The 20940-nt window shown below is 47.5% G+C and overlaps 1 protein-coding gene across 1 annotated transcript in view; it reads right to left on the bottom strand.

Moving 5' to 3' along the window:
- Nucleotides 1–2612: 2612 nt before the first annotated feature.
- The window catches only part of LOC121532110 (phosphatidylinositol 3,4,5-trisphosphate 5-phosphatase 2B-like), a 43381-nt gene continuing 25053 nt past the window's right edge, over nt 2613–20940 (bottom strand). Inside the window, exons 20-26 of the mRNA XM_041837820.2 lie at nt 20823–20911; nt 20339–20426; nt 19945–20097; nt 4365–4446; nt 3432–4224; nt 3167–3276; nt 2613–3076 (exon numbers count right to left, since the gene is read on the bottom strand). Of these exons, the coding sequence (XP_041693754.2) occupies nt 2977–3076; nt 3167–3276; nt 3432–4224; nt 4365–4446; nt 19945–20097; nt 20339–20426; nt 20823–20911 (1415 nt within the window). The 3' untranslated portion in view covers nt 2613–2976. The remainder of the gene's footprint in view (nt 3077–3166; nt 3277–3431; nt 4225–4364; nt 4447–19944; nt 20098–20338; nt 20427–20822; nt 20912–20940) is intronic.

The following is a 20940-nucleotide window of genomic DNA, read 5'->3' as shown; positions in this document are numbered from 1 at the left end:
ACCATCCTTTCCAGTTTACGATGAAGAAATTTCTAATCTAACTCCACATTTTCGCAAGAAATGTGCAAGAATGCTGCGTAATTCCTGACAAAATTGAAATAGCCTTATTTACCCTGATTTAATACACACAATAAAAACACTATTGATGTTATATTTTGTGTATTTAATACAAAAATGTAAAAAATAATCTCGTAACAGGGATGAATGCACCGCAACAGGGTTGAAAATCATGTAACAGGGTTGAGTGAAAAGCATCATGTGTCATATGTTTTATCTTTTGAGATCACTAACACGTTGCCATTTTTTAAACATTTTAAACATTTTTAAACCTACTGTCAACATAGCTTTTAAAATCTAAATAATCTAGATGAAAGCTAGACAGAGTAAAACACATTAATGAACTAATAACAGTAACAACATTTCATTGATTTCATAAAAATATCCATCTGATAATGGCAGGAGTCTGTTTGAACATTGAGCAAACATCTTAACATTGATAACCTATATAGGTCACATGTTGCCATTTTTTTACATTTTAAACTACTGTCAACATAGCTTTTAAAGTTTAAACAATCAAGATGAAATCTAGACAGATTAAAACACATTAATAAACTAACAACAGTTACAACATTTCATTGATTTCATAGAAATATCCAGAGTAATGGCAGGAATGTCTGTGTTGTTTGAATGTTTGAACATTAAGCAAACATCTTAACATTAATAACCTATAGGTAAGCCTACAGTTTGTTCACCATTTTTACTGAGAGAGCCTAGCCCACACTTCCTTCTGTATTTCCATGTGCCTAGAAGTCACCGGTTTAGGGGGATCAATGTGTTCCAAGATGTCCTCAAATGGATACCACAGGATATCATCAAGAAGTGGCCAGAAGTACCTATTTGGTCCAGCACAGCACATGCATTTGACCTGCACATGGGATTCATCTGTGGCTAGAATTATTCCGGGATAGAAATCGTCATCATATTTGGCCACGCACCATTTCCCGCATATGTCTGGATTTGCCCAATCAACCTCCCTCTGTGACACGACTGATGTAACTTTAGGGGTAAATGTGAAATGTTGTGTATTGAAACACTGGCATTCCAGTTTCTTGTTGTGGACTGTGCACATACAGCTTACATCACGGTAGGCAATTTGCCTTGCAGCCACACAAACAACTTGGTGGATCCGCATTGTGGATGGAACTACTGGCAAATTGGCTGGCATACCTTGGACGGCTTTCTCGATGGCCTCGTCTTCAATGAAGTAAAGCTTGATGGCAGTGTTGTTCTCCTCTAAGACCCTGTACAGAGTATGAGCATTTGGGATGTCACATCCTTGACTAATCAGCCTGTCTGCGGTTCTTTTTAGGGTTGCACCAACACCATCTGGTGCATTTATGCATTACCAAATTATGCTTTAAAGCAACAAAACTTTATTTTCTGTTGATTGTGTGTCCATGACCACCACCACCTCGTGTCTTAAAGATCTTACATTTCCAGGAGAATTACCTGACCACCGGCGCTGGATGTCCCTCACCTTCCTCTCTATGTGTGTTTCCTTTCTGCTGCTGTTTTTTCCATTGTTGAATCTGAAATTGTAGGTCAAGGTCAAGTCAATGACCTGCTTACTCTTCAAGACTAAATATTGTATCCTTTTAATCACTATGTAGTAAAATGAACATGAACTTGCAGATAATACTCCTAAATATGTCAATGTATATAGGAGAGAGAACAAATTAATTGTCACTTTTTTTAAGTTATTATTTTCAAAAATTCCTCGTACTTTTAGTTGATACTGTAAAACCGTAAACAACAAACATTCAACAAGAAAATATGATTGGTATTAAGCAATATACATTAAATATTGCTAAGATTTAACAGCTATTCAACCCTGTAACAGCCATTCAACCCTGTAACATTGAAAAATGTGATGGGGTTGAATGTGACAGGGTTGAAGATTTTGTGCTAATCTGTTGCTAATTCGGGATGCTAGCAGCTAGCAGTCTATTCAACAAAAGACATTGTTATACTTCATAGCTATAAAAACAATTCTTGGTAAAATCTTAAGTATGAATTCCCCCCAACAGAGTTGAATACCTGAGATTGACAAAGCCCATATGTGCTTAAAAAACATGAAATATTTATAAAAAGTGAGAGAGCAGCTTACCACTTGTCACACCAGGCTTCTCTGAAGACTTGTATGATGTCACTTCCTCATAAATGATGTCCACAGGATCAAACCATTATTTAATTGTGAGTGGGGGTATTGTTGCGTTACGGGGTTGAAAGAAATACAAGGACAGGGGTAAAAGCCTGAATTTCTCAGAAAATAAAATGTCTTATGCTGAGAAAATGGATTATGCATAATAAGGGGGGCATATACAATTAATTTAACAAAAAAAGCATTATTATTTAACACTGTGTACTCAAAATGAGTCACGCCATTTGCATGATGGTCAATAGGGACAGGCGAAATTCTTAATACTCCTAAGAAAAGCAAACATATAAGTATTGAAATTCATCTCTGTTTAAAATCATATTCTCTACTCCATATTAAAAACATGTAAAACTTTGAAATGTTGTAATTTAAGTGTAGTTTGATAAATGTTCTGACAAGTTATAACACTAGTACATCTTGGGACACTGACAATACTGAAATGTCACCGAATCTGTAGAATGACCCAGACACATAATCAATATTTAGCTATGTGGATCTAAATTGGATATAAAAATGTTTGACTGTGGCTTGAATCCACATCTCTCATTTTAAGGTGTACACGTGAATGGTAAGGGATATGAGATGAGGATTTCATGGGACATGCATTGTGTCTTTTGTGTGTTTGCTTAAAAGCAACTCGTTGTTACTGTAAATAAAATGACGGTGTGGAGAAGAGATGACTTGTAGTCCATTAGGGCAGGCATCTGTCACTGATGTTCATTATCTTCAGTTTGAAAACTCAAACAACATAAGTAGGTCTATAGTGAATCCCAGATCCTGGGTAGGTTCTCCAGGATCCTCCGGCGATGCGAGGGGTTTGACACTCCGGCTGCACGCAGGTCCTCCTCTGTGATGCCACTGTGGAGAGGACAAAGGTCATAAAGGTATCCCTGACTGACTTAGACCACTGAGACCAAACTAATCAGTTTCCATTATTCCTCCTCTCACCTGAAGTAGTCCAGGTCATCCCAGCCATTGAGGCTGAGTCTCCAGGTGTACTTTTGCAGACCCAGGGTGCTGAGTAGCTCCCGCACCGTCTCTGGAGCCCCACGGAGGACCTGCATTAGACACCCCCCCAAAAAAATGATCCCAAAGCTAAGTGTTTGTTGCCATATTATTGTGGCTAGGAGTTTTTCTTGATCACGTGAACTTTAAGAAAAACTCTTCACCCATAACTAGTCCCACTCTCTACATATTGTATCTAGTCACCCACCTCTTTCTCCCAGCAGTAGCCTCTCTCGGTAGCCATGGCCAGGTCATTCCTCTGGGCCGGTCTCTGGCATGGTGTGGATGGAGCCCTGAGGTCCACAGGGAAGAAGTCCACCTCGCTGAGTGACTTGGCTATCTGCAGGGCTGTGAGGGAGTGGTCCCCTAGTGGCTCAACTGGCTGCTCCACCACCCAGGGGGCTGAGGCCTGGACGTGGGGCACATGGGTGGATACATAGGGGTAGAGGGATGTGGGTTTGCTGCTCCGTACAGGGCTGGCTCGTTCCTGTTGGTGCACCCTAGGCTGTTCTCTCCTGGGGGTCTCTCTGATGACAGCGGAGTGGTCCATGTACATGTTCCTCAGGTTCTTGGCAGGCAGGATGGAGTCCTGGACAACATTGTTTTTTCTTGGTTGTGGTTGTCTGGGCTGTTCATGATAGTGAGAGGTGGTGGTGGGACATGGGGCAGGAGGGATTGGCGATGGGTCTTTTGCTGGGAAGAGCTGATAGGAGGAGTTGGTCTGGGATGGATGATGGTCATTGGAGGAGGAGTAGTGGGGCAGGATGCCTAGAATCTCGATTTCGGTGAAGTCTGACCTGCGAGCGGACTTCCTGTCATAGCCACGGCCCGCAGAGAGCTTTGGGAGCTGCAGCGCTGAGTCGCCGGCCCAGACCACCTGGGGGTCCCTACGAGGGGGTGGAGCCTCCTCCACCCTGCGAAGGACGGGCACACCTTCAAATATGAAGTAAGCAGGGTTTGTGTAACTGCTAGGGGCTGGCTTGGGTGGAGGGGGTGAGGATCTGAAATGAATGGTCAAATCATAATGAAAGTAAACAAAAACAATATGCCCATCACTAACCAACTACATCTTTAAATCAAACGTTGACAGTGTATATTAGTTTCACTATGAGCATCTTGAAAAACTCCCAAATATCCTCACCGGCTGATAGGTGCCCAAGTGGACTGAGGAGACAAGCGTCCCCTCACCAGATCCTTCTCATCCTTCTCAAAGCAGAACCACTCTGAAAAAGCCAAACAGATGTTTACTGGATACAATCTAACTCACGCCTTCTTCATGTTCTGTGTTGTCTGGGGTAAAGACCCAGCCTAGCATGTGGTGGCAGTGTTTATGCATGTTGTCATGGCAATGTGTGAGGCTTGACCTATAGGGCTAAGGGCATCCACTCACACTGTATCCTTTTAATGTGTCAGGATGCATCTGGTCAGGCTCAGCCAGCAAGGAGCCAAAAGAAGAAGCCAGGGCAGAGACCCGAGAGAGAGAAAGTCTTGGATCATTGAGGAGCCAAATAGAGAAAGCCAGGGCAGAGACCAGAGAGAGAGAAAGTCTTGGATCATTGAGGAGCCAAATAGAGGAAGCCAGGGCAGAGACCAGAGAGAGAGAAAGCCTTGGATCATTGAGGAGCCAAATACAGGAAGCCAGGGAAGAGACCAGAGAGAGAGAGAGAAAGCCTTGGATCATTGATGAGCCAAGTAGATGAAGCCAGAGCAGAGACCAGAGAGAGAGAAAGCTTTGGATCATTGAGGAGCCAAATGGAGGAAGCATTGAGAGATACACATGAGACTGTGGACTGTCGCGATGGAAGCCCAGTGCGAAGCGATAGTACAGGCAAAGTGAAGAGATGAGACTAAAAGAGAGGAGAGCAGAGTGAAAAGAGGAGACTAAAAGAGAGGATAACAGTGAAGAGAGGAGAGCAGAGTGAAGAGAGGAGAGTGAAGAGAGGAGAGCTGAGTGAAGAGAGGAGAGCAGAGTGAAGCGAGGAGACTAAAAGAGGGGAGAGCAGAGTGAAGAGAGGAGAGCAGAGTGAAGAGAGGAGACTAAACGAGATGAGAGGAGAGTGAAGAGAGGAGACTAAACGAGATGAGAGGAGAGTGAAGAGAGGAGAGCACAGTGAAGAGAGGAGAGCAGAGTGAAGAGAGGAGAGTGAAGAGAGGAGAGTGAAGAGAGGAGAATTAAGAGAGCAGAGTGAAGAGAGGAGAGCAGAGTGAAGAAAGAGAAAGCCAAGCCTTGGATAATTGAGGAGCCAAATAGAGGAAGCCAGGGCAGAAACAGAGATAGATAAAGCCTGGGATCATTAAGGAGCCAAATAAAGGAAGCCAGGGCAGAGACCAGAGAGAGTGAAAGACAAACCTTTGATCATTGAGGAGCCAAATAGAGGAAGCCAGGGCAGAGAACAGAGATAGATAAAGCATTGGATCATTGAGGAGCCAAATAGAGGAAGCTAGGGCAGAGACCAGAAAGAGTGAAAGCCAATTCGTGGATCATTGAGGAGCCAAATAGAGGAAGCCAGGGCAGAGAAAAGAGATAGATAAAGTATAGGATCATTGAGAAGCCAAATAGAGGAAGCCAGGACAGAGACCAGAGAGAGTGAAAGCCTTGGATCATTGAAGAGCCAAATAGAGGAAGCCAGGGCAGACACCAGAGAGAGAGGAAGCCTTGGATCATTGAGGAGCCAAATAGAGGAAGTCAGGGCAGAGACCAGAAAGAGTGAAAGCCAATTCGTGGATCATTGAGGAGCCAAATAGAGGAAGCCAGGGCAGAGAACAGAGATAGATAAAGTATGGGATCATTGAGAAGCCAAATAGAGGAAGCCAGGGCAGAGACCAGAGAGAGTGAAAGCCAAACCTTGGATAATTGAGGAGCAAAATAGAGGAAGCCAGGGCAGAGACCAGGGAGAGAGAAAGCCAAACCTTGGATCATTGAAGAGCCAAATAGAGGAAGCCAGGGCAGACACCAGAAAGAGAGAAAGCCTTGGATCATTGAGGAGCCAAATAGAGGAAGCCAGGGCAGAGACCAGAGAGAGAGAGAGAAAGCCTTGGATCATTGAGGGAGGAGCCAAATAGAGGAAGCAAGGGCAGAGACCAGAGAGAGAGAAAGTCAAGCTTTGGATCATTGAGGAGCCAAATAGAGGAAGCATTGAGAGATACACAGGAGAACCAGAAGGCACATGGACTGTCGCGATGGAAGCCTAGCGCGAAGCGATAGTACAAGCAGAGTGAAGAGATGAGACTAAAAGAGAGGAGAGCAGAGTGAAAAGAGGAGACTAAAAGAGAGGAGAGCAGAGTGAGGAGAGGAGAGCAGAGTGAAGACAGGAGAGTGAAGAGAGGAGAGCAGAGTGAAGAGAGGAGAGTGAAGAGAGGAGAGCAGAGTGAAGAGAGGAGAGTGAAGAGAGGAAAGCAGCGTGCAGAGAGGGGAGCAGAGTGAAGAGAGGAGAGCAGAGTGAAGAGAGGAGAGTGAAGAGAGGAGAGCAGAGTGAAGAGAGGAAAGTGAAGAGAGGAGAGCAGAGTGAAGAGAGGAGAGTGAAGAGCAGAGTAAAGAGAGAAGAGTGAAGAGAGGAGAGCAGCGTACAGAAAGGAGAGCAGAGTGAAGAGAGGAGAGTGAAGAGAGGACAGTGAAGAGAGGAGAGTGAAGAGAGGAGAGCAGAGTGAAGAGAGGAGAGTGAAGAGAGGAGAGTGAAGAGAGGAGATTGAAGAGAGGAGAGCAGAGTGAAGTGAGTAGAGTGAAGAGAGGAGAGTGAAGAGAGCAGAGTGCAGAGCGGAGAGTGAAGAGATGAGAGTGAAGAGAGGAGAGTGAAGAGAGTAGAGTGAAGAGAGCAGAGTGAAGAGAGGAGAGTGAAGAGAGCAGAGTGAAGAGAGCAGAGTGAAGAGAGCAGAGTGAAGAGATCAGAGTGAAGAGAGTAGAGTGAAAAGAGCAGAGTGAATAGAGCATAGTGAAGAGAGCAGAGGAGAGTGAAGAGATGAGAGTGATGAAAGCAGAGTGAAGAGAGGAGAGTGAAGAGCAGAGTGAAAAAAGCAGCGTGAAGAGAGGAGAGTGAAGAGAGGAGAGTGAAGAGAGGAGCGTGAGGAGAGAAGAGTGAAGAGAGAAGAGTGAAGAAAGGAGAGCAGAGTGAAGAGAGGAGAGTAAAGAGAGGAGCGTGAAGAGAGGAGAGAAGAGTTAAGAAAGGAGAGTGAAGAGAGGAGAGCAGAGTGAAGAAAGAAGAGTGAAAAGGATAGGAGAGAGAAGAAAGGAGAGCAGAGTGAAGAGAGGAGAGTGGAGAGTGAAGAGAGCAAAGTGAAGAGCGGAGAGTGAAGAGATGAGAGTGGAGAGTGAAGAGAGCAGAGTGAAGAGAGCAGAGTGAAGAGAGGAGAGTGAAGAGAGCAGAGTGAAGAGAGGAGAGTGAATAGAGCAGAGTGAAGAGATCAGAGTGAAGAGAGCAGAGTGAAGAGAGCAGAGTGAAGAGAGGAGAGGAGAGTGAAGAGAGGAGAGTAGCATGAAGGGAGGAGAGTTAAGAGAGGATAGCAGCTGATAATTGAGGAGCCAAATAGAGGAAGCCAGGGCAGAGAACAAATATAGATAAAGCCTGGGATCATTGAGGAGCTAAATAGAGGAAGCCAGGGCAGAGACCAGAGAGAGTGAAAGACAAACCTTTGATCATTGAGGAGCCAAATAGAGGAAGCCAGGGCAGAGAACAGAGATAGATAAACATGGGATCATTGAGAAGCCAAATAGAGGAAGCCAGGGCAGAGACCAGAGAGCGTGAAAGCCAAACCTTGGATCATTGAGGAAACAAATAGGGGAAGCCAGGGCAGAGACCAGAGAGAGAGATAGAAAGCCAAGACTTGGATCATTGAGGAGCCAAATAGAGGAAGCCAGGGCAGAGGAGAGCAGAGTGAAGAGAGGAGAGTGAATAGAGGAGAGCAGCGTGAAGGGAGGAGAGTTAAGAGAGGAGAGGAGAGCAGAGCAGAGTGAAGAGAGGAGAGGAGAGCAGCGTGAAGGGAGGAGAGTTAAGAGAGGATAGCAGCGTAAAGGGAGGAGGGCAGAGTGAAGAGAGGAGAGTGAAGAAAGGATAACAGAGTGAAGGGAGGAGAGCAGAGCAGAGTGAAGAGAGGAGCGTGAAGAGAGGAGAGCAGAGTGAAGAGAGGAGAGTGAAGAGATGAGAGCAGAGTGAAGAGGGGAGAGAGAAGAGAGGAGAGTAAAGAAATGAGTGTGAAGATAGGAGAGTGAAGAGGGTGAAGAGAGGAGAGCAAACTGAAGAGAGGAGATTAAAGAGAGGAGCAGAGCAGAGTGAATAGAGGAGAGTGAATAGAGGAGATTACGGTGAAGAGAAGAGAGTGAAGAAAGAAGAGTGAAGAGAAGAAAGTGAAGAGAGGAGAGTGAAGAGAGGAGAGCAGAATGAAGAGAGGAGATTGAAGAGAGGATAGCAGTGAAGAGAGGAGAGTGAAGAGAGGAGAGTGAAGAGAGGAGAGTGAAGAGTGAAGAGAGGAGAGTGAAGAGAGCAGAGTGAAGAGAAGTGTGAAAAGAGGAGAGGAGTGTGAAGAGATGAGAGCAGACTGAAGAGAGGAGATTAAAGAGAGGAGCAGAGCAGAGTGAAGAGAGGAGAGTGAATAGAGGAGATTAAGGTGAAGAGAAGAGAGTGAAGAAAGAAGAGTGAAGAGAAGAAAGTGAAGAGAGGAGAGTAAAGAGAGGAGAGCAGAATGAAGAGAGGAGAGTGAAGAGAGGATAGCAGTGAAGAGAGGAGAGTGAAGAGAGGAGAGTGAAGAGAGGAGAGTGAAGAGAGGAGAGTGAAGAGAGGAGATCAGAGTGAAGACAGAAGAGTGAAGAGAGGAGAGCAGAGTGAAGAGATGAGAGTGAAGAGAGGAGAGTGAAGAGAGTAGAGTGAAGAGAGCAGAGTGAAGAGAGCAGAGTGAAGAGAGGAGAGTGAAGAGAGCAGAGTGAAGAGAGCAGAGTGAAGAGATCAGAGTGAAGAGAGTAGAGTGAAAAGAGCAGAGTGAATAGAGCATAGTGAAGAGAGCAGAGGAGAGTGAAGAGATGAGAGTGATGAAAGCAGAGTGAAGAGAGGAGAGTGAAGAGCAGAGTGAAAAAAGCAGCGTGAAGAGAGGAGAGTGAAGAGAGGAGAGCAGAATGAAGAGAGGAGAGTGAAGAGAGGATAGCAGTGAAGAGAGGAGAGTGAAGAGAGGAGAGTGAAGAGAGGAGAGTGAAGAGAGGAGAGTGAAGAGAGGAGATCAGAGTGAAGACAGAAGAGTGAAGAGAGGAGAGCAGAGTGAAGAGAGGAGAGTGAAGAGAAGATGAGAGTGAAGAGAGGAGAGTGAAGAGAGCAGAGTGAAGAGAAGAGTGTGAAAAGAGGAGAGGAGAGTGAAGAGAGGAGAGCAGAGTGAAGAGAGGAGAGCAGAGTGAAGAGAGGAGAGTGAAGAAAGGAGAGTGAAGAGAGGAGAGCAGAGTGAAGAGATGAGAGTGAAGAAAGGAGAATTAAGAGAGCAGAGTGAAGAGAGGAGAACAGAGTGAAGAGAGGAGAGGAGAGTGAAGAGAGGAGAGCAGAGTGAAGAGACTAGAGTGAAGAGAGGACAGCAGAGTGAAGACAGGAGAGTGAAGAGAGGAGAACAGAGTGAAGAGAGGAGAGTGAAGAAAGGAGAATTAAGAGAGCAGAGTGAAGAGAGGAGAGTGAAGAGAGGAGAGCAGAGTGAAGAGAGGAGAGCAGAGCAGAGTGAAGAGAGGAGAGTGAAGAGAGCAGAGTGAAGAGAGGAGTGTGAAGAGAGGAGAGCAGAGTGAAGAGAGGAGAATGAAGAGAGCAGATTGAAGAGAAGAGAGTGAAGAGAGGAGAGTGAAGAGAAGTGAGCAGAGTGAAGAGAGGACAGTGAAGAGAGCAGAGTGAAGAGAAGAGTGTGAAAAGAGGAGAGGAGAGTGAAGAGAGGAGAGCAGAGTGAAGAGAGGAGAGTGAAGAAAGGAGAGTGAAGAGAGGAGAGTGAAGAGAGGAACTTGAAGAGAGGAGAGCAGAGTGAAGAGGGGAGAGAGAAGAGAGTAGAGTGAAGAGAGGAGAGTGAAGAGAGCAGAGTGAAGAGAGGAGAGTGAAGAGAGGAGAGCAGAGTGAACAGAGGAGAGTGAAGAGAGGAGAACAGAGTGAAGAGAGTAAAGAGAGGAGAGCAGAGTGAAGAGAGGAGAGTGAAGGGAGGAGAACAGAGTGAAGAGAGGAGAGTGAAGAAAGGAAAATTAAGAGAGCAGAGTGAAGAGAGGAGAGTGAAGAGAGGAGGGCAGAGTGAAGAGAGGAGAGCAGAGCAGAGTGAAGAGAGGAGAGTGAAGAGAGCAGAGTGAAGAGAGGAGCGTGAAGAGAGGAGAGCAGAGTGAAGAGAGGAGAGCAGAGTGAAGAGAGGAGAGCAGAGTGAGGAGAGGAGAGTGAAGAGAGCAGATTGAAGAGAAGAGAGTGAAGAGAGGAGAGTGAAGAGAAGTGAGCAGAGTGAAGAGAGGATAGTGAAGAGAGCAGAGTGAAGAGAGGAGAGTGAAGAGAGGAGTGCATAGTGAAAAGAGGAGAGCAGAGTGAAGCGAGGAGAGTGAAGAGAGGAGAGCAGAGTGAAGAGAGGAGAGCAGAGTGAAAAGAGGAGAGCAGAGTGAAGCTAGGAGAGTGAAGAGAGGAGAGCAGAGTGAAGAGAGGAGAGCAGCGTGAAGGGAGGAGAGTGAAAAAAGGATCATTAAGAGAGCAGAATGAAGAGAGGAGAGCAGAGTGAAGAGAGGAGAGTGAAGAGAGGATATCAGAGTGAAGAGAGGAGAATGAAGAGAGGAGAACAGAGTGAAGAGAGGAGAGTGAAGAGAGGAGAGTGAAGAGAGCAGAGTGAAGAGAAGAGTGTGAAAAGAGGAGAGGAGAGTGAAGAGAGGAGAGCAGAGTGAAGAGAGGAGACTAAAAGAGAGGAGAGCAGAGTGAAGAGAGGAGACTAAAAGAGAGGATAACAGAGTGAAGAGAGGAGAGTAGAGTGAAGAGAGGAGAGTGAAGAGAGGAGAGCAGAATGAAGAGAGGAGAGTGAAGAAAGCACAGTGAAGAGAAGAGAGTGAAGAGAGGAGAGGAGAGTGAAGAGAGGAGAGCAGAGTGAAGAGAGGAGAGTGAAGAGAGGAGAGCAGAGTGAAGAGATGAGAGTGGAGAGAGCAGAGCAGAGCAGAGTGAAGAGAGCAGAGTGAAGAGAGGAGAGTGAAGAGAGCAGAGTGAAGAGAGCAGAGTGAAGAGAGGAGAGTGAAGAGAGGAGAGTGAAGAGAGCAGAGCAGAGTGAAGAGAGGAGAGTGAAGAGAGCAGAGCAGAGTGAAGAGAGCAGAGTGAAGAGAGGAGAGTGAAGAGAGCAGAGTGAAGAGAGCAGAGTGAAGAGAGGAGAGTGAAGAGAGGAGACTGAAAAGAGGAGAGTGAAGAGATTAGAGTGAAGAGAGGGGAGGAGAGTGAAGAGTGAAGAGAGGAGAGCAGAGTGAAGAGGGGAGAGTGAAGAGAGGAGAGTGAAGAGAGGAGAGTGAAGAAAGGATAGTGAAGAAAGGAGAGTGAAGAGAGGAGAGTGAAGAGCAGAGAGTGAAGGGAGGAGAGTGAAGAGAGGAGTGTGAAGAGAGGAGAGCAGAGTGAAGAAAGGAGAGTGAAGAGAGCAGAGTGAAGAGAAGAGAGGAGAGTGAAGAGAGGAGAGTGAAGAAAATAGAGTGAAGAGAGCAAAGTGAAGAGAGGAGAGTGAAAAGAGGAGAGGAGAGCAGAGTGAAGAGAGGAGATTGAAGAGAGGAGAGCAGAGTGAAGAGAGGAGAGTGAAGAGAGGACAGCAGAGTGAAGAAAGGAGAATGAAGAGAGGAGAGCAGCATGAAGGAAGGAGAGTTAAGAGAGGAGAGTGAAGAGATGAGAGTGAAGAGAGGAGAGTGAAAAGAGGAGAGGAGAGTGAAGAGAGGAGAGCAGAGTGAAGAGAGGAGACTAAAAGAGAGGAGAGCGGAGTGAAGAGAGGAGACTAAAAGAGAGGATAACAGAGTGAAGAGAGGAGAGTAGAGTGAAGAGAGGAGAGCAGAATGAAGAGAGGAGAGTGAAGAAAGCACAGTGAAGAGAAGAGAGTGAAGAGAGGAGAGGAGAGTGAAGAGAGGAGAGCAGACTGAAGAGAAGAGAGCAGAGTGAAGAGAGGAGAGTGAAGAGAGGAGAGCAGAGTGAAGAGATGAGAGTGGAGAGAGCAGAGCAGAGCAGAGTGAAGAGAGCAGAGTGAAGAGAGCAGAATGAAGAGAGCAGAGTGAAGAGAGGAGAGTGAAGAGAGGAGACTGAAGAGAGAAGAGTGAATAGAGGAGATCAGAGTGAAGAGAGGAGAGTGAAGAGAGGAGAGTGAAGAGAGGAGACTGAAAAGAGGATAGTGAAGAGATTAGAGTGAAGAGAGGGGAGGAGAGTGAAGAGAGGAGAGCAGAGTGAAGAGGGGAGAGTGAAGAGAGGAGAGTGAAGAGAGGAGAGTGAAGAAAGGATAGTGAAGAGAGGAGAGCGAAGAGAGGAGAGTGAAGAGCAGAGAGTGAAGGGAGGAGAGTGAAGAGAGGAGTGTGAAGAGAGGAGAGCGGAGTGAAGAAAGGAGAGTGAAGAGAGCAGAGTGAAGAGAAGAGAGGAGAGTGAAGAGAGGAGAGTGAAGAAAATAGAGTGAAGATAGCAAAGTGAAGAGAGGAGAGTGAAAAGAGGAGAGGAGAGCAGAGTGAAGAGAGGAGAGTGAAGAGAGGAGAGCAGAGTGAAGAGAGGAGAGTGAAGAGAGGAGAGTGAAGAGAGGAGAGTGAAGTGAGCAGAGTGAAGAGAGGAGAGTGAAGAGAGGAGAGTGAAGAGGACAGAGTGAAGAGAGGAGAGTGAAGAGAGGAGAGTGAAGAGAGCAGAGTGAAGAGAGCAGAGTGAAGAGAGGAGAGTGAAGAGAGGAGAGTGAAGAGAGCAGCGTGAAGAGATGAGAGCAGAGTGAAGAGAGGAGACTGAAGAGAGGAGCGCAGCGTGAAGGCAGGAGAGTTACGAGAGGAGAGCAGCATGAAGGGAGGAGAGCAGAGTGAAGAGAGGAGAGTGAAGAGAGGAGAGTGAAAACAGGAGAGCAGGGTGAAGAGAGGAGAGTGAAGTGAGGAGAGCAGAGAGAAGAGAGGAGAGTGAAGAGAGCAGAGTGAAGAGAGGAGAGTGAAGAGAGGAGAGTGAAGAGAGGAGAGCAGAGCAGAGTGAAGAGAGCAGAGGGAAGAAAGGAGAGTGAAGATAGGAGAGTGAAGAGAGGAGATCAGAGTGAAGAGAGGAGATTGAAGAGAGGAGGGTGAAGAGAGGAGAGCAGCGTGAAGAGAGGAGAGTGAAGAGAGGAGAGCAGCGAGAAGAGAGGAGAGCAGAGTGAAGAGAGGAGAGCAGAGTGAAGAGAGGAGAGTGAAGAGAGCAGAGTGAAGAGAGGAGAGTGAAGAGAGGAGAGTGAAGAGAGGAGAGTGAAGAGAGGAGAGTGAAGAGAGGAGAGTGAAGAGAGCAGAGTGAAGAGAGGAGAGTGAAGAGAGGAGAGTGAAGAGAGGAGAGTGAAGAGAGCAGCGTGAAGAGATGAGAGCAGAGTGAAGAGAGGAGACTGAAGAGAGGAGAGCAGCATGAAGGGAGGAGAGCAGAGTGAAGAGAGGAGAGTGAAGAGAGGAGAGTGAAAACAGGAGAGCAGGGTGAAGAGAGGAGAGTGAAGTGAGGAGAGCAGAGAGAAGAGAGGAGAGTGAAGAGAGCAGAGTGAAGAGAGGAGAGTGAAGAGAGGAGAGTGAAGAGAGGAGAGCAGAGCAGAGTGAAGAGAGGAGAGGGAAGAAAGGAGAGTGAAGATAGGAGAGTGAAGAGAGGAGATCAGAGTGAAGAGAGGAGATTGAAGAGAGGAGGGTGAAGAGAGGAGAGCAGCGTGAAGAGAGGAGAGTGAAGAGAGGAGAGCAGCGAGAAGAGAGGAGAGCAGAGTGAAGAGAGGAGAGCAGAGTGAAGAGAGGAGAGTGAAGAGAGGAGAGTGAAGAGAGGAGAGTGAAGAGAGCAGAGTGAAGAGATCAGAGTGAAGAGAGGAGAGTGAAGAGAGGAGAGTGAAGAGAGCAGAGTGAAGAGAGCAGAGTGAAGAGAGGAGAGTGAAGAGAGGAGAGTGAAGAGAGCAGCGTGAAGAGATGAGAGCAGAGTGAAGAGAGGAGACTGAAGAGAGGAGCGCAGCGTGAAGGCAGGAGAGTTACGAGAGGAGAGCAGCGTGAAGGGAGGAGAGAAGAGTGAAGAGAGGAGAGTGAAAACAGGAGAGCAGGGTGAAGAGAGGAGAGTGAAGTGAGGAGAGCAGAGAGAAGAGAGGAGAGTGAAGAGAGCAGAGTGAAGAGAGGAGAGTGAAGAGAGGAGAGTGAAGAGAGGAGAGCAGAGCAGAGTGAAGAGAGGAGAGGGAAGAAAGGAGAGTGAAGATAGGAGAGTGAAGAGAGGAGATCAGAGTGAAGAGAGGAGATTGAAGAGAGGAGAGTGAAGAGAGGAGAGCAGCGTGAAGAGAGGAGAGTGAAGAGAGGAGAGCAGCGAGAAGAGAGGAGAGCAGAGTGAAGAGAGGAGAGCAGAGTGAAGAGAGGAGAGTGAAGAGAGGAGAGTAAAGAGAGGAGAGTGAAGAGAGGAGAGTGAAGAGAGCAGAGTGAAGAGAGCAGAGTGAAGAGAGGAGAGTGAAGAAAGGAGAGTTAAGAGAGCAACGTGAAGAGATGAGAGCAGAGTGAAGAGAGGAGACTGAAGAGAGGAGTGCAGCGTGAAGGCAGGAGAGTTACGAGAGGAGAGCAGCGTGAAGGGAGGAGAGCAGAGTGAAGAGAGGAGAGTGAAGAGAGGAGAGTGAAAACAGGAGAGCAGGGTGAAGAGAGGAGAGTGAAGAGAGCAGAGTGAAGAGAGGAGAGTGAAGAGAGGAGAGTGAAGAGAGGAGAGCAGAGCAGAGTGAAGAGAGGAGAGGGAAGAAAGGAGAGTGAAGATAGGAGAGTGAAGAGAGGAGAGTGAATAGAGGAGAGTGAAGAGAGGAAAGTGAAGAAAGGAGAGCAGAGCAGAGTGAAGAGAGGAGAGTGAAGAGAGGAGAGCAGAGTGAAGAGAGTAGAGTGAAGAGAGGAGAGCAGGGTGAAGAGAGGAGAGTGAAGAAAGAAGAGAGGTGAAGAGAGGAGAGGAGAGTGAAGATAGGAGAGCAGAGTGAAGAGATGAGAGTGAAGAGATGAGAGCAGAGTGAAGAGAGGAGACTGAAGAGAGGAGCGCAGCGTGAAGGCAGGAGAGTTACGAGAGGAGAGCAGCGTGAATGGAGGAGAGCAGAGTGAAGAGAGGAGAGTGAAGAGAGGAGAGTGAAAACAGGAGAGCAGGGTGAAGAGAGGAGAGTGAAGTGAGGAGAGCAGAGAGAAGAGAGGAGAGTGAAGAGAGCAGAGTGAAGAGAGGAGAGTGAAGAGAGGAGAGCAGAGCAGAGTGAAGAGAGGAGAGGGAAGAAAGGAGAGTGAAGATAGGAGAGTGAAGAGAGGAGAGTGAATAGAGGACAGTGAAGAGAGGAAAGTGAAGAAAGGAGAGCAGAGCAGAGTGAAGAGAGGAGAGCAGCGAGAAGAGAGGAGAGCAGAGTGAAGAGAGGAGAGCAGAGTGAAGAGAGGAGAGCAGCGAGAAGAGAGGAGAGCAGAGTGAAGAGAGGAGAGCAGAGTGAAGAGAGGAGAGTGAAGAGAGGAGAGTAAAGAGAGGAGAGTGAAGAGAGGAGAGTGAAGAGAGCAGAGTGAAGAGAGGAGAGCAGAGCAGAGTGAAGAGAGGAGAGGGAAGAAAGGAGAGTGAAGATAGGAGAGTGAAGAGAGGAGAGTGAATAGAGGAGAGTGAAGAGAGGAAAGTGAAGAAAGGAGAGCAGAGCAGAGTGAAGAGAGAGAGTGAAGAGAGGAGAGCAGAGTGAAGAGAGTAGAGTGAAGAGAGGAGAGCAGGGTGAAGAGAGGAGAGTGAAGAAAGAAGAGAGTGAAGAGAGGAGAGGAGAGTGAAGATAGGAGAGCAGAGTGAAGAGATGAGAGTGAAGAGATGAGAGCAGAGTGAAGAGAGGAGACTGAAGAGAGGAGCGCAGCGTGAAGGCAGGAGAGTTACGAGAGGAGAGCAGCGTGAATGGAGGAGAGCAGAGTGAAGAGAGGAGAGTGAAGAGAGGAGAGTGAAAACAGGAGAGCAGGGTGAAGAGAGGAGAGTGAAGTGAGGAGAGCAGAGAGAAGAGAGGAGAGTGAAGAGAGCAGAGTGAAGAGAGGAGAGTGAAGAGAGGAGAGCAGAGCAGAGTGAAGAGAGGAGAGGGAAGAAAGGAGAGTGAAGATAGGAGAGTGAAGAGAGGAGAGTGAATAGAGGACAGTGAAGAGAGGAAAGTGAAGAAAGGAGAGCAGAGCAGAGTGAAGAGAGGAGAGCAGCGAGAAGAGAGGAGAGCAGAGTGAAGAGAGGAGAGCAGAGTGAAGAGAGGAGAGCAGCGAGAAGAGAGGAGAGCAGAGTGAAGAGAGGAGAGCAGAGTGAAGAGAGGAGAGTGAAGAGAGGAGAGTAAAGAGAGGAGAGTGAAGAGAGGAGAGTGAAGAGAGCAGAGTGAAGAGAGCAGAGTGAAGAGAGGAGAGTGAAGAAAGGAGAGTTAAGAGAGCAACGTGAAGAGATGAGAGCAGAGTGAAGAGAGGAGACTGAAGAGAGGAGTGCAGCGTGAAGGCAGGAGAGTTACGAGAGGAGAGCAGCGTGAAGGGAGGAGAGCAGAGTGAAGAGAGGAGAGTGAAGAGAGGAGAGTGAAAACAGGAGAGCAGGGTGAAGAGAGGAGAGTGAAGTGAGGAGAGCAGAGAGAAGAGAGGAGAGTGAAGAGAGCAGAGTGAAGAGAGGAGAGTGAAGAGAGGAGAGTGAAGAGAGGAGAGCAGAGCAGAGTGAAGAGAGGAGAGGGAAGAAAGGAGACTGAAGATAGGAGAGTGAAGAGAGGAGAGTGAATAGAGGAGAGTGAAGAGAGGAAAGTGAAGAAAGGAGAGCAGAGCAGAGTGAAGAGAGGAGAGTGAAGAGAGGAGAGCAGAGTGAAGAGAGTAGAGTGAAGAGAGGAGAGCAGGGTGAAGAGAGGAGAGTGAAGAAAGAAGAGAGTGAAGAGAGGAGAGGAGAGTGAAGATAGGAGAGCAGAGTGAAGAGATGAGAGTGAAGAGATGAGAGCAGAGTGAAGAGAGGAGACTGAAGAGAGGAGCGCAGCGTGAAGGCAGGAGAGTTAATGAGAGGAGAGCAGCGTGAATGGAGGAGAGACAGAGTGAAGAGAGGAGAGTGAAGAGAGGAGAGTGAAAACAGAGAGCAGGGTGAAGAGAGGAGAGGAAGTGAGGAGAGCAGAGAGAAGAGAGGAGAGTGAAGAGAGCAGAGTGAAGAGAGGAGAGTGAAGAGAGGAGAGCAGAGCAGAGTGAAGAGAGGAGAGGGAAGAAAGGAGAGTGAAGATAGGAGAGTGAAGAGAGGAGAGTGAATAGAGGACAGTGAAGAGAGGAAAGTGAAGAAAGGAGAGCAGAGCAGAGTGAAGAGAGGAGAGTGAAGAGAGGAGAGCAGAGTGAAGAGAGTAGAGTGAAAAGAGGAGAGCAGGGTGAAGAGAGGAGAGTGAAGAAAGAAGAGAGTGAAGAGAGGAGAGGAGAGTGAAGATAGGAGAGCAGAGTGAAGAGAGGAGAGTGAAGAGAGGAGAGTGAAGAGAGGAGAGTGAAGAGAGGAGAGTGAAGAGAGGAGAGCAGAGCAGAGTGAAGAGAGGAGAGGGAAGAAAGGAGAGTGAAGATAGGAGAGTGAAGAGAGGAGAGTGAATAGAGGAGAGTGAAGAGAGGAAAGTGAAGAAAGGAGAGCAGAGCAGAGTGAAGAGAGGAGAGTGAAGAGAGGAGAGCAGAGTGAAGAGAGTAGAGTGAAGAGAGGAGAGCAGGGTGAAGAGAGGAGAGTGAAGAAAGAAGAGAGTGAAGAGAGGAGAGGAGAGTGAAGATAGGAGAGCAGAGTGAAGAGATGAGAGTGAAGAGATGAGAGCAGAGTGAAGAGAGGAGACTGAAGAGAGGAGCGCAGCGTGAAGGCAGGAGAGTTACGAGAGGAGAGCAGCGTGAATGGAGGAGAGCAGAGTGAAGAGAGGAGAGTGAAGAGAGGAGAGTGAAAACAGGAGAGCAGGGTGAAGAGAGGAGAGTGAAGTGAGGAGAGCAGAGAGAAGAGAGGAGAGTGAAGAGAGCAGAGTGAAGAGAGGAGAGTGAAGAGAGGAGAGCAGAGCAGAGTGAAGAGAGGAGAGGGAAGAAAGGAGAGTGAAGATAGGAGAGTGAAGAGAGGAGAGTGAATAGAGGACAGTGAAGAGAGGAAAGTGAAGAAAGGAGAGCAGAGCAGAGTGAAGAGAGGAGAGCAGCGAGAAGAGAGGAGAGCAGAGTGAAGAGAGGAGAGCAGAGTGAAGAGAGGAGAGCAGCGAGAAGAGAGGAGAGCAGAGTGAAGAGAGGAGAGCAGAGTGAAGAGAGGAGAGTGAAGAGAGGAGAGTAAAGAGAGGAGAGTGAAGAGAGGAGAGTGAAGAGAGCAGAGTGAAGAGAGCAGAGTGAAGAGAGGAGAGTGAAGAAAGGAGAGTTAAGAGAGCAACGTGAAGAGATGAGAGCAGAGTGAAGAGAGGAGACTGAAGAGAGGAGTGCAGCGTGAAGGCAGGAGAGATTACGAGAGGAGAGCAGCGTGAAGGGAGGAGAGCAGAGTGAAGAGAGGAGAGTGAAGAGAGGAGAGTGAAAACAGGAGAGCAGGGTGAAGAGAGGAGAGTGAAGTGAGGAGAGCAGAGAGAAGAGAGGAGAGTGAAGAGAGCAGAGTGAAGAGAGGAGAGTGAAGAGAGGAGAGTGAAGAGAGGAGAGCAGAGCAGAGTGAAGAGAGGAGAGGGAAGAAAGGAGAGTGAAGATAGGAGAGTGAAGAGAGGAGAGTGAATAGAGGAGAGTGAAGAGAGGAAAGTGAAGAAAGGAGAGCAGAGCAGAGTGAAGAGAGGAGAGTGAAGAGAGGAGAGCAGAGTGAAGAGAGTAGAGTGAAGAGAGGAGAGCAGGGTGAAGAGAGGAGAGTGAAGAAAGAAGAGAGTGAAGAGAGGAGAGGAGAGTGAAGATAGGAGAGCAGAGTGAAGAGATGAGAGCAGAGTGAAGAGAGGAGACTGAAGAGAGGAGCGCAGCGTGAAGGCAGGAGAGTTACGAGAGGAGAGCAGCGTGAATGGAGGAGAGCAGAGTGAAGAGAGGAGAGTGAAGAGAGGAGAGGGAAAACAGGAGAGCAGGGTGAAGAGAGGAGAGTGAAGTGAGGAGAGCAGAGAGAAGAGAGGAGAGTGAAGAGAGCAGAGTGAAGAGAGGAGAGTGAAGAGAGGAGAGCAGAGCAGAGTGAAGAGAGGAGAGGGAAGAAAGGAGAGTGAAGATAGGAGAGTGAAGAGAGGAGAGTGAATAGAGGACAGTGAAGAGAGGAAAGTGAAGAAAGGAGAGCAGAGCAGAGTGAAGAGAGGAGAGTGAAGAGAGGAGAGCAGAGTGAAGAGAGTAGAGTGAAGAGAGGAGAGCAGGGTGAAGAGAGGAGAGTGAAGAAAGAAGAGAGTGAAGAGAGGAGAGGAGAGTGAAGATAGGAGAGCAGAGTGAAGAGAGGAGAGTGAAGAGAGGAGAGTGAAGAGAGGAGAGAGGATAGCAGAGTGAAGAGAGGAGAGTGAAGAGAGGAGAGTGAAGAGAGGAGAGTGAAGAGAGGACAGTGAAGAGTGAAGAGAGGAGAGCAAAGAGAGGAGAGTGAAGAGAGGAGAGTGAAGAGAGGAGAGGAGAGTGAAGAGAGGAGAGGAGAGGAGAGCAGAGTGAAGAGAGGAGAGGAGAGGTTGGCAGGAGGGCGGGCAGGCTAACCTACCGTAGATCTTCCCACGTGTACCTCGCCGGTCCTTGGGCACGTGGACCCTGACCCGCCCACGTATGGAGCCCATGTCCTCGCCCCGGTGGGTCAGAAACGTCTCAAACTGCTCCGCCGCGCCGATGAGGGAGCGCAGCGCCACACAGCACTCACCTACAGAATCAACAGTAGGGTCAACAGTGGAGTGGGATGAAGTTATCCCACACACTGATCTCTGATCAGTTTAGCTTTTTTCTCCCCTAATGGTTAAGATTAAGACTTGGAGAAGATAAACTGGTCATTGATCTGTGCCTAAAATACACTTCTCAATTAATAGGTTTAAAGGGGGCTTTGATTGATGACTAGTAGTGAATGGTGGCGGTTATGAACAGGGAGGGAAGGACTTATGACCAACCGTATGACTCAAACCCATCACAAGACTTGACGCACAGCAAGAGGTGATGATCCTGAAGGTACTCCATGTCAGAGACGATCAGGAGAAGCTATGATATGTGGACCCACACACACAAACACACACAAACAGGTTAGCTACAGCGCATTCTGAAAGTTTTCAGACCCCTTGACTTTTTCCACATTTTGTTACATTACGGCCTTATTCTAAAATTGATTAAATTGGGGGTTTTCCTCATCAATCTACACACAATACCCAATAATGACAAAGTAAAAACAGGTGCTTCAACTAAGTACTGAGTAAAGGATCTGAACACTTATGTAAATAAGGTATTTCTGTTTTTTATTTTTCAAAAATTTGCAAATATGTATAAAAACTTTTTCGCTTTGTCATTATCGGGTATTGTTGTTAGATTGATGAGGATGCACTGTATGTGTCTTTGGGATGAGTCTGGTCATCTACTGTATCTCCAGATTGATGTATTTACCTTGGGCAGCTGCTTGGAAGACCAGCCCAGTTTGAGGAAGCAAGGCACGTCACAGCTCTGTGAGTCATTCTCTATGGAACGGCGGATCTCTGCAAGAAAACAAAGTCATTCATCACAT

This window comes from Coregonus clupeaformis, chromosome 2 (genome assembly GCF_020615455.1).
Source record: "Coregonus clupeaformis isolate EN_2021a chromosome 2, ASM2061545v1, whole genome shotgun sequence".
Lineage (NCBI taxonomy): Eukaryota > Metazoa > Chordata > Actinopteri > Salmoniformes > Salmonidae > Coregonus > Coregonus clupeaformis.
This window is presented reverse-complemented; position numbering and strand designations above follow the sequence as displayed.